Source organism: Haliotis cracherodii, unplaced genomic scaffold (assembly GCF_022045235.1).
Source record: "Haliotis cracherodii isolate W230 unplaced genomic scaffold, xgHalCrac1.p SCAF_6, whole genome shotgun sequence".
NCBI lineage: Eukaryota > Metazoa > Mollusca > Gastropoda > Lepetellida > Haliotidae > Haliotis > Haliotis cracherodii.
The window spans coordinates 58,788,889-58,805,399 of NW_027266319.1; the positions used below are offsets into that span (position 1 = coordinate 58,788,889).

The 16,511-nt window shown below is 38.5% G+C and overlaps 1 protein-coding gene across 2 annotated transcripts in view; it reads left to right on the forward strand.

The window, feature by feature from the left end:
* LOC139445080 (rabenosyn-5-like) overlaps positions 1-6,672 on the forward strand; it is a 30,195-nt gene extending 23,523 nt beyond the window's left edge. For both annotated transcript variants that reach the window (XM_071226162.1, XM_071226163.1), the window contains one exon: positions 812-6,672. In XM_071226162.1, coding sequence (XP_071082263.1) covers positions 812-1,337 — 526 coding nt within the window. In that variant the 3' untranslated portion in view covers positions 1,338-6,672. The remainder of the gene's footprint in view (positions 1-811) is intronic.
* Positions 6,673-16,511: the final 9,839 nt, after the last annotated feature.

Genomic DNA, 16,511 nt, shown 5'->3' on the forward strand with positions numbered 1-16,511 from the left:
TTTCGAAAAAACACAGCTGTGTAGAAGGGGGTGCGCATTATACACGAATTATGAGTTTGGATGTTTTTTTCCCCCATGGAAAGACATTACCGTGAGCACGAAACACCGGAAATACCATGTCAACAAATCCATACTGAAGTACGCAAAATAATCATGTAATTACACTGTCTGGCTATAAAAAGTGTTCTTTGTATATCTGGACTTATGTTTGTAACTTATTTCATTAATTTCATTCAAAAATCCTTTTAATATTGTTTTTATTAATTTCGGCGAAATCGTGTGTGAAGCGATCGGAAGATCGCACAAGGTAATCTTAATTCCTAGATATAAAACAATGCCTAGCAGAACAATAAATACTATTTAAACGGTAAATAAACATGTCTGGTGATTTTTTATCTCAAATTTCGAATTTGTACTGACGAAGTTTCTCATCACCCGTTCGTTTGGCGGACTTCGCTGAAAGGGTACGCTGTAATTTTTTTCTGCGCATAATATTCAAATTTCTTTTTTTCCCAAATATTGAACCCGCTAGAGGGGGGTGCGCATTTTACATGGCTGCGCACTATACTCAAGAAAATACGGTATACATTATCATGAGACATATCGCAATAAGTTTATTGTTTTCGTTGGATATGAAGCGTCTTTTGAGGTAAAGACTTGACCCAATTTGAATTTCATGAAGAACAGAATTATTAAAATATAACCATCTTCCAGTAAGTACTGATGACTGTATGGTTTGCCTGAGTGGCGCATATTGTTTTCTAATGTATTTGTACTCTCAATTATTGTGTCACGTGATACGTTTTTTCAGCAAGAAAATTCTGGTTCTGAACCTGCACGATGACCCCCAGCCCAACCCCAAACAGCTTTACCTTCAAAAAGCAATACGAGTCTATGCCAGTAACTTCATGCACGAGAACCTGCTGGGTCTACAGGTCCTCCCAACAGAAGAAGAGTATAAGATATTGCAAGGAAGGAGGAAAGAAGAGATTCAGCGTAAAATTGCAGCTGAGCGACAAGCAGCCATGGATGCTCAAGAGAAAGAGAAACGACAAGACGAGCCCGCGGTGAAATCTCCCACCGAGGGCGTGAAACAGCCCGGACATAAACGTTCAGATTCACAGGATAGTGTTGGGAGGGGCTGGAAGCCCACGGAGGTTGTGCCCAATGTGGACAACGATGACGATCCGATGGTGACACAAATTAAGATTATTCATGGATATATTCAACAGGCAACAAAAGCTCAAAGGTGGGATGAAGTTGCAATGTTGAAACAGAACTTGAAAGACTTGAAAGCTGCTTATCTCCGTGAACAGGGAGAGGGTTTCATGTCATAGTGTCCTTCTGTTCCCTAGGAACTGCAGTAAACTCATGCATCATTTGGTTGTGCTAACTTGTTTAAGTACTGTAAATCATGAAATTTAGCTTGCATTAATAAAGTAAGGCATTTTTATCGGGACATTTTGAAGTAGTATTTTGTCCTGTTAGATTCTCTACACACACAGAAACAGTGACATGTATAACAATGCTCACACTAAACAATGTAATTGAGTGTTAGATGTAGATAATTCCGTGCCAAGTGTAATACCTTATCTTCGCTAGTGACCTACCTATCTCATTTCAAGCAGGGCTCCTCATGTTAATTTCATGATGCATTTAAGGCCAGGGGTCGACACTCACATTAATTATTTAGTGATTTTATTTATTTTATTTTATAATTACAGTATTACTGTATTTATTTCATGATTTATGGTAGTGTATCAAGTCTAGATTTAGAATGATTCACTAGGCAGGGCAATGCTTGACTGATGATAGAATATCCAATCCCAAATTGTCCATATTGTGCAGTTTTTAAATACTAGGAAATGTCTGGGCCAGACCAATGTCAATTTTTGTGTTGTAGAACTTTTCTTGACAGGTGATTAATAGAAAAATATTGTTGAGATTGATTTGAGGTTAATTTCCGCAAACAATTACGAAAGCTTTAACCATGCTAACGGAGATAGAAAAATTATATTTTCAATAATAGTATCGTCTGTTTTATTTCTTTTTCAAACTATAGGATGATTTACCTGTAATAATGAAATAATAGTAATTCCATTTATAGATTCCATGCACATGTTTTTATATTTTATTATTACTCTGGTCAGTGGATCAGCTCCCTGGGGAGTATACAACCCAAGCTGCCTTATGAGGCACTAGCAGGTTAACAGTCACATGACCATCTCATCCTACCGGGTACCCATTCACTGCTGGGTGATGTGAGGCATATGTTGAACCACGTCTCGTGCCTAAGGCAATGTAAGGAGACACCACATGTAACATGTTTCAATCACAAGTTTTATTTATGTTTTTTAGTCATATCTGGGATAACCATCTTCCCGAGGCAAGAGAGTTAACTGACTTTGAAAGTCCAGTTTCCACCCTTGCCGAACTAGGCTGGAATTCCTGGGCTCAATCGTAGCACCACCAGTGGCTATTACGAGTTATGTCCTTTCTATGCCTCTCCTAATGACCAATCAGATTCAACCTCTCGTATCACTTGCATTTGTTTCAAACAAAACGGTGGCGCCCAGGCAAGACGATCTGATCGATAATAAAGATCTATATTGTGATAAAAAGAGTCTTACATCGGGAAGTGCATCAAATCACGTGTGCACCTTCATTAAAATCATGAAAATATTTAGTAAATATCTGTGGACAACGAGTTGGCGGTGCACATGCTTTGCAAATCCTGCAGTCGACTGAAATCTGCATGACACTCTACCAACTGGATTTCGATTTCGGTGCACGATTTTGATTGGACTATGCATAGACTCGTTAGTCCAGCCAAAATGTAACTCCATAATACCAGCCTAGTTCGGGAAGGGTGGAAACTGGACTTTTATAGTCAGTTAACTCACTTGCCTCGGGTAGATGGGGATAACTGGCTTGTCTGTAAAACAACAAAAGAAATGGACCTGATCGTATCAAGCATTCTGTTTTGCAGCCACTGTTAAGTGAGCTAGAAATCCTAATGCATTTTATCTATGCACATTGTGACCTTGTTATACTGGTTTAAAGATTGGCTCTGATGTACATGAGCTGAAATTGTATGACTGTATCATGCGTATCATGATACGCATCATGGTACAGGTGTGGTGATACATATGACATGACGTACCTTGTTATACTGGTTTAAAGATTGGCTCTGATGTACATGAGCTGAGATTGTATCACTGTATCATGCGTATCGTGATACGTGTGGGTATGACTTTCTGTATCATTGCAGTTGATGTTGACATTAAGAATAAGAATACATCAGCACATTTCCTTATATAGCCAGGTGTACATAGAGGCAAAGTTTGTACTAATTTATTGATAATATTCAAGGCAATGAAATATTTATTAATAGCCGGCATATTACATGATGTTTTGCATGTACCTGTATGAATGTGATGTAGTTCTACAACCTTAGGAGCATGCTAATTTGAGGAGTTTGTTCACTCAAGTTTTTTATCCCTAACTATTATCATGATTCATGAAGGTATTACAGCCTATAATACCGCATGGTTTATCTTTAACTATAATCCTGATTCATGAAGGTATTACAGACTATAATACCACGTGGTTTATCTTTAACTATAATCATGATTCATGAAGGTACTACAGCCAATAATACCTTGTGGTTTATCTTTAACTATAATCATGATTCATGAAGGTACTACAGCCTATAATACCTTGTGGTTTATCTTTAACTATAATCATGATTCATGAAGGTACTACAGCCTATAATACCATGTGGTTTATCTTTAACTATAATCCTGATTCATGAAGGTATTACAGCCTATTATACCTAGTGCTTTATCTTTAACTATAATCATGATTCATTAAGGTACTACAGCCGATAATACCTAGTGCTTTATCTTTAACTATAAATTATAATCATGATTCATGAAGGTATAATACCACATGTTGTAAATAAGTACTTGTAAATAGCACAAGGAGTAAGTCTGGTCAAACTATCGACCTTTAAACTTGTCAGTGTATACTTACCGGTATTTAAACCAAGGTATCAACTTATGTCGCTATATAGTAGGTGTGGCGTAATGGCACATAAATCGTATTGCAGTATATCCCAATACAGAGAGTTGCGCTATATATTGCAATACGTACTGGGGCCCAAATCATATATAGTTGTACTGTGCAAATGGTACTTCTTCATTCAGTAATCAGGGGACACGGGTGGCCAAGTCATCTAAGGCGATGTGATTCGCTGTGCAGAGTTGCATCCCTTTGGCACGCCAGAAACCTATGATTGTGGGTCCGAATCCCGGTTCACCCCGATTATGTTTCTAGGTTTGTCAGCACCATACCCGTGCTCGTGGTCTTCACCGAAGTGGTAAACGTCTGAGACTTGCATCACTTGGGGCTTTCGTCGTACATTAAGCTGACACTTATCACTATCAGGAATTAACTATGGTCTTCATAATAGATCTGACCTGTTCATGATGTCTTCTGTGGACACTCTACATGCTGTTCACTGCTGTTGTTGTCTTGGAAAGCCGCAATTACAGACCAGTTGGGATATTCAGAGCCTATTTTCATTTCTGTTAATATATTTAGATCAGTTTGCCCACACGAAATGGAAAAGTTCAGGAAAGCTAATGATGAAAAGGCCCAGTTCACATTGTCCAAAGTTCTTATTCTTTTGTGAGTTTGTACATCTTCCCGAGGCAAGAAAGTTAACTGACTTTAAAAGTCCAATTTCCACCCTTGCCGAACTAGGCTGGAATAACTGGGCTAGATCGTAGTGCCACCAGTGGCTATTACCAGCTATGTCCCTTCTAAGCCTCCCCTAAGGACCAATCAGATTCCACCTCTCGTATCACTTGTGTTTGCTTCACACTAAATGGTGGCGCCAAGTCAGGACGATCTGATCGATAATAAAGATCTATATTGTGATAAAACGGGTCTTACATCGCGAAATGCATCAAATCACGTGACCACCTTGATTAAAAACATGAAAAGATTTGGAAAATATCTGCTGACAACGAGTTGGCGTGCACAGGTATTGCAAATCCTGCAATCGACCGAAATCTGCATGATAGTTTACGAACTGGATTTCGATTTCGGTGCACGATTTTGATTGGACTATGCATAGACTCGTTAGCCCAGCCAAAATGTAACTCCATAATACCAGCCTAGTTCTTCGGCAAGGGTGGAAACTGGACTTTTAAAGTCAGTTAAATCTCTTGCCTCAGGAAGATGGAGTTTGTAATGAATACACTAAATTACAGACAGAGAAAGACACACACAGTGTGTATTCTGTCATTGAACTATTTGGGTAAAGACCTTTAGGGTTGATTTGATTCACTTGTCAAGGCTCAAGGGGTACTATTACCTGATCTGTTTCTCAATAATATTGATCATTTGTTATTTCAGACAAAAGGAGTACTTGATTACAATCTAAAAATAAATATTCTACAGAAAATGATAATGGCTATGTGTGTTCCCTTGTTCTTTGATGTATGCAATGGTAACCAAAACACAGTCCTTAATGTTTTATTTATTCTGTAAATAACCTCAGATGTCAATGTTAACCTGTCACCTCCAGTGAAGACCCGTGGAGATGCGGGGTAAAATAGGTCTTCAGCAACCCAGGCTTGCCGTAACAGGCGACTATGCTTGTCGTAAGAGGCTATTAAAGGGATAAGAAGGTCAGGCTCGCTGACTTGGTTGATACATGTCATCGTATCCCAATTGCGTAGATCAAAGCTCACGATGTCAATCACTGGATTGACAGGTCCAAACTTGATTATTTACAGATGGTCGTCATATAGCTGGAATATTGCTGGGTGCGGTGTTAAACAACAAACAAACAAAACACCTCTAGTGAGCTCAAACACAAGAATGGATACATGCCCTGCCCAACAAGCAACACAGGTGTTTATGCCATGGTGTCTTTACAAACAATTTGTGTGGGGAGTTATTTCAACAATGGATAACAAAGCTATGGGTATTTTCTATGATAGACACAAGCATTTACAAGAATCAAAAGGATTTTTTAGGGCTTTCTTTTGTCAGACAGTTTTTCAATGATGAATTTCTCACAAACGCTATCATAATCAGTGGGACTGGCCGCTATGTTGTTATCGCCAACCCAACGTTGAGGCTGGTTTGTAATTCGCATTCTGATTGGTACGCTAGACCTAGCAGCATAGCCAATCAAATTGGCTAAAGGGAATCATTGGTGGAATTTGAGATTGCGAGAACCATGAAGATGGGTCCAGGGGTTAGTGTAGGTTTGTTGGCCTTAATATGAATGGCATCTGCAGGAATAGCTAACTGTAGGTTGTGTAGAATATAGGGCTTCATGCTGTCTTGCCAATGTTATATAATTCAGCCAATGATAGGCAGTATTCTTAGTTTTTGACAAAGAATGTTAGGCTTCAAAAATATACATAAAAGAATTAGTTCTCAGGCTATGACTTTTGAAAATATAGTGAGGGCAGGAGGTGTTTTTTTTTTTTGCTTGTTCAGACTAGTATGTAACCAAATATACAGTTGTGTACCATCAACCTGGTAAAGGGCATCCCTACATAAGCATACAAACTTCTATTTCTGCCAGGCGGTAGGGTAGCCTAGTGGTTAAAGCGTTCGCTCGTCACGCCAAAGACCCGGGTTCGATTCCCGACAATGTGTGAAGCCTATTTCTGGTGTCCCCCGCCGTAATATTGCTGAAATATTCCTAAAAGCGGCGTAAAACCATACTCACTCACTCTACTTCTGCCATGACCATACAAGAGTTATGCAGTAAAGCAGTGCGCTATAAAGGGAAGTAACTGTGTGCTATATTGGATCGCATTGTTTTCAAGTGTGAGGATTTTTTTATTTTTTGAAAATGGAAATAAAAATGAAATGGACTTGCTGACTTTAAAATGATGCGGGCGGTGCTTGTGAACCAAGACTATTATTTTCAGCCTTAAGAGCACCATCATACACACTTCTTTATCTTTCATGTCCAGGCACCTACTGGATGTATCAGTGTGAATGTTTCTTATTTAGTTTGAGAGATGTACATTTTTTGGAGGTAGTACTGAAACTGTAGGCTTTTATATCTACTGCTATATTTTTTACCCTTTGCAAGTCATGAATTGTCAAGCATTATGCGGTCACAATATTGCAATTTTATGCATGCTATGTGTTGCCTTAAACATGTGAACTGGCGAGATTTTGAAGTGTCTATAATTCACACTCAGATCCTATTCCTGACCATGCTGACTGTACAGGGGGGCTATTGGTCACTTCTTGTCTAATTCAATCTCATTAAAATCAGATCTTAGTTCTCGCTACCGCTAAACAAAGATCTGAGGACATCCCATTAGGGGTCACGTCAGAACACCCTTTCATCCAACCAATCAGAGCATCACCTAACGAATTATGAAAGTGACAGTCGGAATGGGATTTCTAATCATGGAACCTCGAAAACTTTAACACGGGGTATTCCGAACGATAGTTAAAGGTTTAATGACTGAATCCATACAATCTAGACCATTTATTAGCCATTCCAAAATGTTCTTTTGCTCAGGTTTCAAATTTGTAATCGAGAATTGGTCAAAATATGTTTCGAAGCGTAGTCTCCAATTTGGAATTTGTGCCGTAAAGCACGAGAAAGCTCCCTTCTGATTGGTCATTCCATTGGTCGGTCAAAGTTTGCTTAAGGTCGGTCTGACGTGACCGGTAATGGGATGTCCTAAAATCTTTGTTTAGCTGTAGTGAGAACTAAGATCTGATTCTTAGATTGGGTATTTATTTTCAGATCATCAGTGTATAAAAAAAAACCTCACCCCTGTAACAAGGGACCGGTCCCTGAAGGACAAGGTATGCTAGGGGCCCATTTTGGCCAACAGAAACAGCATTATTTTAGCAGTGGACCAACCTTTTTGGAATTGTTAAGAACATTATCTGATGTGTTTGTGAGAATAACAACTAGACGTTGTTCATTTCAATATATGCATATTTTGGACCTCAAATAGACACTAAATGTACTAGTAAGGCAAAAATATGTTTGAAAGGTTGAAGTGGTTTTCGGGAAGCTTTTTTCTAGTATTTTAACATGAGCAAATTCTGTCCCAAATCAGATTTCTGAGATGTGGCTAAAGACAGCACAAACATATGTCAAAATTCATCATGGGTCACAGACTTCTTCTGGTTTGACTTTTTTCCCTTGAAGTTGGAGAAATCACTCATTTTGGCCACTCTGTTCTTGATGGTACCACAAGTCCAAAACTTGCAAGTTTGAGAAGGAAAGAAGCCTGGCTGTCAGCCATATGTCCAGTTATGATAATTTTCATACAATATTCTCCATAACTCTAAAATGTGAAATTTCCAGTGCCAAGAAGAGCCCCCACTGTACCTCATCTTTCAGCTGTTCAGTCAGTGCATTGTGATATGTCAGATTAATGTTTTAATATGAACACAACCCACAACTCTTTATGATGGCCAGTCATTATTTTATGCTGCTTCAGCACTTTTTAAACTGCTGCTGCAGAGATGCACTTTAATATGAGTAGATGTGTTTAACTCTTCTATATCCTCCATGCAGGAACCACAAGGGGATTCTGGTCCGGGGCCTCGTTCCTCAAAGTGATTTTAGCATGACTATTGTAGCTCTCATTCGTTAACATTTGACTTACGAAAGTTGTAACACTAGATTGCTTTGTGAAACAGAGTACCAGTCCCAGGCAGTCGTGTTTGTCAGAAGAGTGAATGAGTGAGTTGGGTTTAACAAAGCTTTTGACATTATTCCAGTTATATCACTGCGTGTCAGCTTAATGTGGGAGGAAAGCCCGAAGTGATGCAGGTCTCAGACGTTTACCACTTCGGTGAAACCCACGAGCACGGGTATGGTGTGACAAACATGGAAACATAATCGGGGCGACATGGATTCGAACCCACAATTATAGGTTCCTGGCGTGCCCAAGGGATGCAACTCTGCACAGCGAATTGCAGCGCCTAAGATGACTGGGCCCCCGTGCCCCCTTGTCAGGAGAACCGACTTAAGGTGAGCAGTTCGTCAGATTCTGGCTGATGGTGTGGATCAATGCTCATGCTTTCAGTCACTGGTTTGTCTGGTCCAGACTTGACTACATACAGGCCAATGTGATTAGCTGGAATATTGCTGACTTTTGTGTCCGAGACACTGGCTCACCGACTCACTCCATCCAGTACATTAGTGTTTTGATACATGTTTGCACTATTCAGGTTTATTGGTAATTTCAGCTGATACTGGTTGGGGAGCATTAATGGTGGTTGTAGATGTGGGGATCGACCAAACCACTCCATGTGGTACTGGATTTAATGGGGTTTTTCCTCATGTCTCTCTTCTATCATTAAGCATTCATATTGAGACTTTTCCAGGGGATCTTTTATGCATGAGTTGTTGTGGAAGTATTTCAATCATAACATTTACATACTATGCATAGTGACATCTGTTGTACAGCTATATTGACAGTTTATTGGAACATGGAACATGTATTACATATTCCCGAGGCAAGGGTTAACTGACTGTAAAAGATTCCATCCTTGCTGAACTTGGCTTGATCGTAGTGCCCCTCAGTGGCTAAAGAGTTTTGTCCCTCCTATTGACCAGTCAGATTCCACCTCTCCTATTACTTGCATTTGCTTCAAACAAATTGGTAGCGCCCAGGCGAGACAATCTGATCAATAATCAAGGTCTGTATTAAAATATAATGGGTCTTAGCTCGCCAAGTGCACCAAATGACTTGAGCACCTTGATTCAAAACATGAAAGTATTTGGATAATATCTGTCAACGCCCAGGTGTGGTACACATGCTTTGCAAATCCTGGAATCAAATGAAATCTGCAGTTTACGAACAGGATGATGATTTCTTTATGCTAGTTTGATTTGACTATGCGTAGACTCGTTAGTTCAGCCAAATTAGAACTCCATAATTCCAGGAAGGGCAGAAACTGGAATTCTCTAGTCAGTTACCTCCCTTTCCTTGGAAAGATGTCATAACACTATCAGGGAAGCAGTATTATGATGAAAAGTGTCAAAATGGTATTTCTCTGAGAGGTGCCAGATGTGATTTCATTTAAGTTTATGTTAACTGTTTTGTTTGCTTTTTCTGATAGGGAAATAGTATGTCTTTTTATTCAGTTTAAATTAGATGTATTTGTGACAGCAAATATTTAATCCCATACTCAACACACCCACTCTTATACAGTAAAACATGCTTCTAATTGTGACCTCTGAGTTCTGTGTGTTCACAGATTACACCAAGCTCCACACAGGGATGCTCATTGTTCACAAAGAGCATTGCAAATGTGCCTGACCCTGCGATGAAGCCCTACTCATATAGACTGTATTTGTTTCATCACCTATAGGTAGACATCAATTTATTATCTATTCAGATATTGCAACATTTAACCAACAGCCCTGTTGGAGTTTTTCTTCAATTTATATTTAAATTTATTGCTTTCACAGAAGGGAGGGGGGGCTATTTTGGAAAACATTGGTAGAACTTGGATGTAACTCAAATCTGGTTATGCACTATTTCAGACTTTTGGGTGTCAATACACTTGTGAAGTACACCTTCTTATTGATCCACCAAGACTGTTGTACATTCTTCAAACCTCAGGAAAAAGGTTATTTATGGGATATATAAACAATTCCTAACAATCTATCAGTGTGTAATATCTGGCCTCACTCTGTTAGACAGTATACAATATCACTCTTTTTTTGTTTATGGATTTTGAGAGGGAAAAATGTGATTGGTAGGTCGAAGAATAAAATAACCAAAAAAATGCATTAGACAGGATTTTTTTAATCATCTTAAATTTTTGTTGAATCCGTAAAATGATTAATTTTTTTTATCACACTGCTACAAAAGCTCTATTTCCACTCTACAGTTCTGGAGTTCTGTATATGCTGGTAACCATCTTTGCTTTACGATTTTTATTGTCCTGGTTGTAGAACAATTTTACACACTTTTGTCAGCAGTGGACATTTTAATCCGATTCTGCTTATGTCTCTTCACTAGCTTGCTAATATCTGTGGTAACGATATCTCTCGGAACTTCAATATCCGGAGCATTTATGATATTCATCTGGGAGTCTAGCTTCAACAAATATCAGTTGGCTGTTATGAGTACAAGATTACCACTGAGACAAAAGACAAAACAGGAAGCGATGTTCAGGTCTATGGTCTGATGTCACAAATGTGTTTGTTTCACTAAGGTCGGATTCTTCACACAGAATCTATTTTAATGTCTGTGAATTTCCTAGTAACATGTCACACAGCCTACTGCATGAACCATATTGAATACTGAATGTTGGAAGCAGACCCTCCCTATTTTATGACAGACTTCCTTCAGCGAACTGCAAACACCACCCAATCTTTCAATTTTTTGCCTTGCTGATGTTATGGCTATTCCAATATTTTATATGTGCAATAAAAGCTTGACCCTTGGAGACTGGTTTTGTGATTAATTCCAGTTGAATCAGTCAGTACATACTGCGTATATAAATCCCGTGAAGAATCGTGTTGGAATTGGTCTGCGACAACCCAGGTTTGGCGTAAGAGGCCAGACCTGTGAAGACCCCGGTTAGAATAGGTCTGTAATGTACAAGCCTTTTGTATATTTCGGTCAGTATACAGTGAGATTAATCACATTGTACATGTTGTATGCGATACAGCATAGAACCGTAAAGATACACGTTATTGTTACATGAATTAACGCATATCGCATATCACCACTGATCTTACTGACTGAATCGGGTTGTCAGACTTGGTTGATGCATGTCATCTATCCCAACTGCGTGGATCGATGCTCATGATATTAATCATTGGATTGTCTGGTCCAGACCCGATTATTTACAGACCACCTCATATAGCTGGAATAATTCGGAGTGCAGCGTTAAACGACGAACCAACCAAATGTTAGCAAAAACAATGCCCTCATAGTTTTCTATCCCAAAAAACTTCCGATAAACTACGAGATAAAAAAAAAATGACCGCTGACTTTGACATGGGGGTTAAATGATGCATTAACTGACTTGATGAGTCGTGGAAGCAATATGTATTCACTACATTTTTTTTACCAAGGTAGTCGGGCATACTTTACTGAAATGTTTCATACTCTACCAATTTAAAAGTCACTGGCATTTGGCTAGCGGGCAGGCAGCTATTTCAAACACTGGTCACTCTAGCTGACTTGGTTGATGCGTGTCATCGTATCCGAACGTGTAGATCGGTGCTCATGGTGTCAACCACTAGATTGTGTAAGGAGCAGCCTGGTATTGCAGTGTCGGGCAAGATGGATATGACCCGTGAAAATCCGGGGTAGGATAGGTCTTCAGCAACCCATGCTTCCCGTAAAAGACGACTGTGCTTGTCGTAAGAGGCCACTAAGATCGGGTAGTCAGGCTCGCTGACTTTGTTCATGCATGTCATCGTATCCCAATGGCGTGGATCGATGTTCAGGTTCGCTGGTTTCCCTCAAGCGGATAGCGGGTCGTGGATTGATTCGTTGATTAAAGGCAGCGACTGCACCACAACATTGTGTATATTCAATGGTGATGGAGGAACTTGTGTATGCAAATCCGTGAAGTATTGATTGATCATTTAAAGGTTTATAGGTGTTCGGGCAACTTGGCCCATTTACACCTTGCCCATAATATAGGTTTGCTATGTACCTAGATATTTATAAACAAGTAAAACTGCCACACGCTTTAATATAACCGATAATGACATTCTGGACGTCATGGCGAACAATTTTCCTAGAACATAAAAGTCCAGCCAATGAGAGGTTAATATTGAGAACTGTTAGAGACTCCATCATTGCCTTACGCAGATTGACATACTTTTGGCAATGCAGTAAATAATGAGCCACATTATCAAGGTGATTACACACTGTACAATGTGCAGAAATGTCTTCATTAATAACATTGAGATATGCACCAAGACCACATTGCCCAAGACGAAGTCTGATTAAAAGAACCTCCTTTCTCCGGTTGTTTCTTGATATGTGTAATTTAGTGATAAAAGGATCGATGCCATAGAGATGTCGTCCTTTTAAGGATGATCCTCATCTCTGCTGCCATTTTGTTTCAGAATAGATCTTACTGACGGTGCCCAACTCTGCAGGGGAAGGGAAAATTGTGTCATCCTGTTCTGATTCATCAAAATCTAATGCAGCTTTTGCCAATTTATCAGTTTTCTCATTTCCAAGTAATCCAACATGAGCGGGGATCCATGAAAATTCAACATCTAACAGATCTTCACTTAAGTCAGTATAAAGGACGAGAATAATGTTGACCAAGTCCTGCCTCGCTGTCATATAGCTGGAATAGTGCTGAGTGCTGAGTGCGGCGTTAAACAACAAACAAACAAATCCCGAAGTCCAGGACAATTTTCTTTGCACCCAATTACATAGAAATGGTGATAACTGCATTGATTAAAATGTACGTGCTCGTATATACATTATTACATACATATATTGTGACAAGTTATTGTAAAAATATTGTTAAATGTAGAAACTTTTTACCGACTCCCGGAGGTAGAACAAATGTGTATTGACAGCAGCTGATACAAGTGGCTTCTGACGTTGCTAATCCAATTAAGCCAAAGAAGTTAAAGTCGATCTGAATTCTATATCCTATTATAGAGAGAATGAAAACAAATAAGACGTTTATTAATGATTTAATAAGCTTGATTCAAGTCATTCAAAGATATTCTGTCTGTAAACTCAAATTCCATAATCGTGTACCACATCAATCTAATCTAGCACAGGGCTGTTAAACATGGATCCTCTTTAGAAATTAAGTGTCTGCGATTTATTAAAGATTTCAGTATTATTCGTATATACCACAGCGCGGGACGCCAACAATGGACTTGACACTTTACCCATGAGGAGAATCGAACTGTTACCTCCTGTGTAAGCCAACGCTTTATGCACAAGGCAACCCACTTGAAAACATGGCTTCGTCGTTCGTAGTTGAGTTTGAACAAAAATAAATGTCTTATCAAGTTTAAATCGTGGTCTATTTCACGCAGGTGTTCGCGAGCCTTGTCGCGTGATGCCATGGTAACGAGTTCAGCCAATCAAAGCTCACTTCCTTTGCACGAGTTTCTCATGCGCGTTAATTCAAGGATCGTTATTGGAAGCAGAAGTGGCGTATATAAGTTGATAAATTCCACGGTGCATGTCAAATTATTCCAAGAAACTGGTAAGAATTCCTTTAAAACCGAAACAAACTTGAGTTTAGACACGAAGTGTTACGGGCTACATCATTTACGCGGTACAATGAACGTTTGTCATTAGCATTATGAATATCAACGTGATATTTTGCAGTGTTGTACAATGTGTTTGAAGGAACGTTGAAAATAACCACAAGGTAAGTGCAGGAATATGTAATTAAACAACCTGTTTGTGACACCAACAAACAAAACAATCATTGCATCACCATAATAGCCTTTTTTCTGCATCTGTTACATTAGTTATAATTCCGATGTTCAGAAACAGAGATGCTAAAATTAGAAACAACTTTTCTGTATTATTATAGGTAGGTTTGGTGACCAAATATTTAGCTAGACGGAAGATATGATAGGACAGAGTCATAGACGTTACTTGCTTGGGAAAGTCACGTTTTGACGAGTCTTCATTCGAGAAACAGATCACGATACTGTCATGGTATGAGAATACTCCATTGTGTATCTCATCTACAATAGAGTCAAGGCATGTGTTTTTCGAATCATCACTCCTTTGATGAATCTCTCAATGCTCACGGGAATGCCTATGTGCACATATATATATATATACTTTGATATCCAGCATATAATATAGCTTAAGATATTTGATTGTTTTAAAAAATATAACTGTAGGCACGTGCCTATTTTGCCTATAGACAGCTACGCTCCTGTTCATATAATGTCATGGTGCGATGAAGTAGCCTGTTCGTTAAAGCGTTCGCTCCGGGTTCGTTTCCCTAGTTGATACTGTGAGTGAAGCCAGTTTATGGTGACCCCGCCGTGAAATGCCTGCATTAAATATTGTAAATAGGAGTGTAAAACACTCACAGGGTTCGATCCTTTATTCTTAACAATATATAATGTTATGTATGGTCACTGGTGTTAAAGACCGTTAATTACATGTGTCACTGTCGGCGCACTCCGTATTGCCATGAGGATGTGGAAAGAACGTAGTTTGCTTTAGTAAACATTTCAGCAGTATTTTATATGAACTACGCTCAACACTATCGATTATTCCCTAACATCTTTTATCGTAACTGAAATATTTAGTAAAGCACACCTAATTATATTGAAATTAAATGGAATCTACAATATTGTCATACTATTAACATGGTCGTGATTAGTTCATACGCAGACTGTTTCAAAGATTGTTTTACAATACGAATGACAGTTTGGAATGCATATCTTGAAGAAATCCCAGTTATGTCCATGTATGTTTCAGTGACCGTGCTCTTTTATTAGTGATAAAGACAACTTAGGGGTAATTGACATATCGCTGAACAACCCTAACAATACTAGTACTCAAATTGACATCGCTCAATATCGGACATCATTATTATGTCTTAATGATTAAAAAGATTATACTAACGTAATACCACCCAAGAGTAAGTACATGTAGCTTGAATCAAAATCGTTGAAACGTTTTCATGGGCATTAATTCTATTCAACAAACCTATTTTCGATCACTCGCAACTTGGACGCCATATGTCATTGCTTCGTTGTGCAATCACACAGACCGCTTACTGATTCTTCGGGTGTCATGAAGTGTTGTTAATGGTTTAAATCTAACTTATAAAAAAGCTTGAAACGAGATGTAATTGTATAATTTTAATACTTGAATTTGAAGAGTAGAGTAAGCTATATTTAATACAAGGAAACGATAACTTGCACAGTACAGGTAAAAGAAGGCAATATTATTGTTTTACGGTACAATTATTAATAAAATCTAGATTGAGTGAAAGAGAAAATTACGAAAATATGAATTACTTCGATTAAAGTAGTGTTCAATGTATATACAGTTTATGTGCTCAAAACTCTGAACACGTTTGTTTCACTATGACCACTGGAAAACAAACATCCTCGCCTCAGCTAGTATTTGGCACTTGGCTGCCTCACTTAGACCTTTGCTCAAAACATACCAGTCCATGAAATGCAACTTTTTCTTTCGTATTGTTTTATAACTACGACTTTAGAAGTGTACCCACACCTAGACATGTAAATGTACATTAAAGGACATACTAATGGTCATAAAAGGAAAAATATATTCTTGATATTGAACTTCGAAAATTTAACCATCAAAATCTTTAATATAAATGGTTTTCAGTTATTATGTCTTAGAAATAAATTAAAATGCTTAAAATAGAATCACATGAGTGCTTTGATTTTGCTCTTAGGCAAATATTTATTTTTCAAAAATCTATTTCAAGGATATAGTCACTGATCGAAGTATTTGATAATTTAAAAAAAACCATAT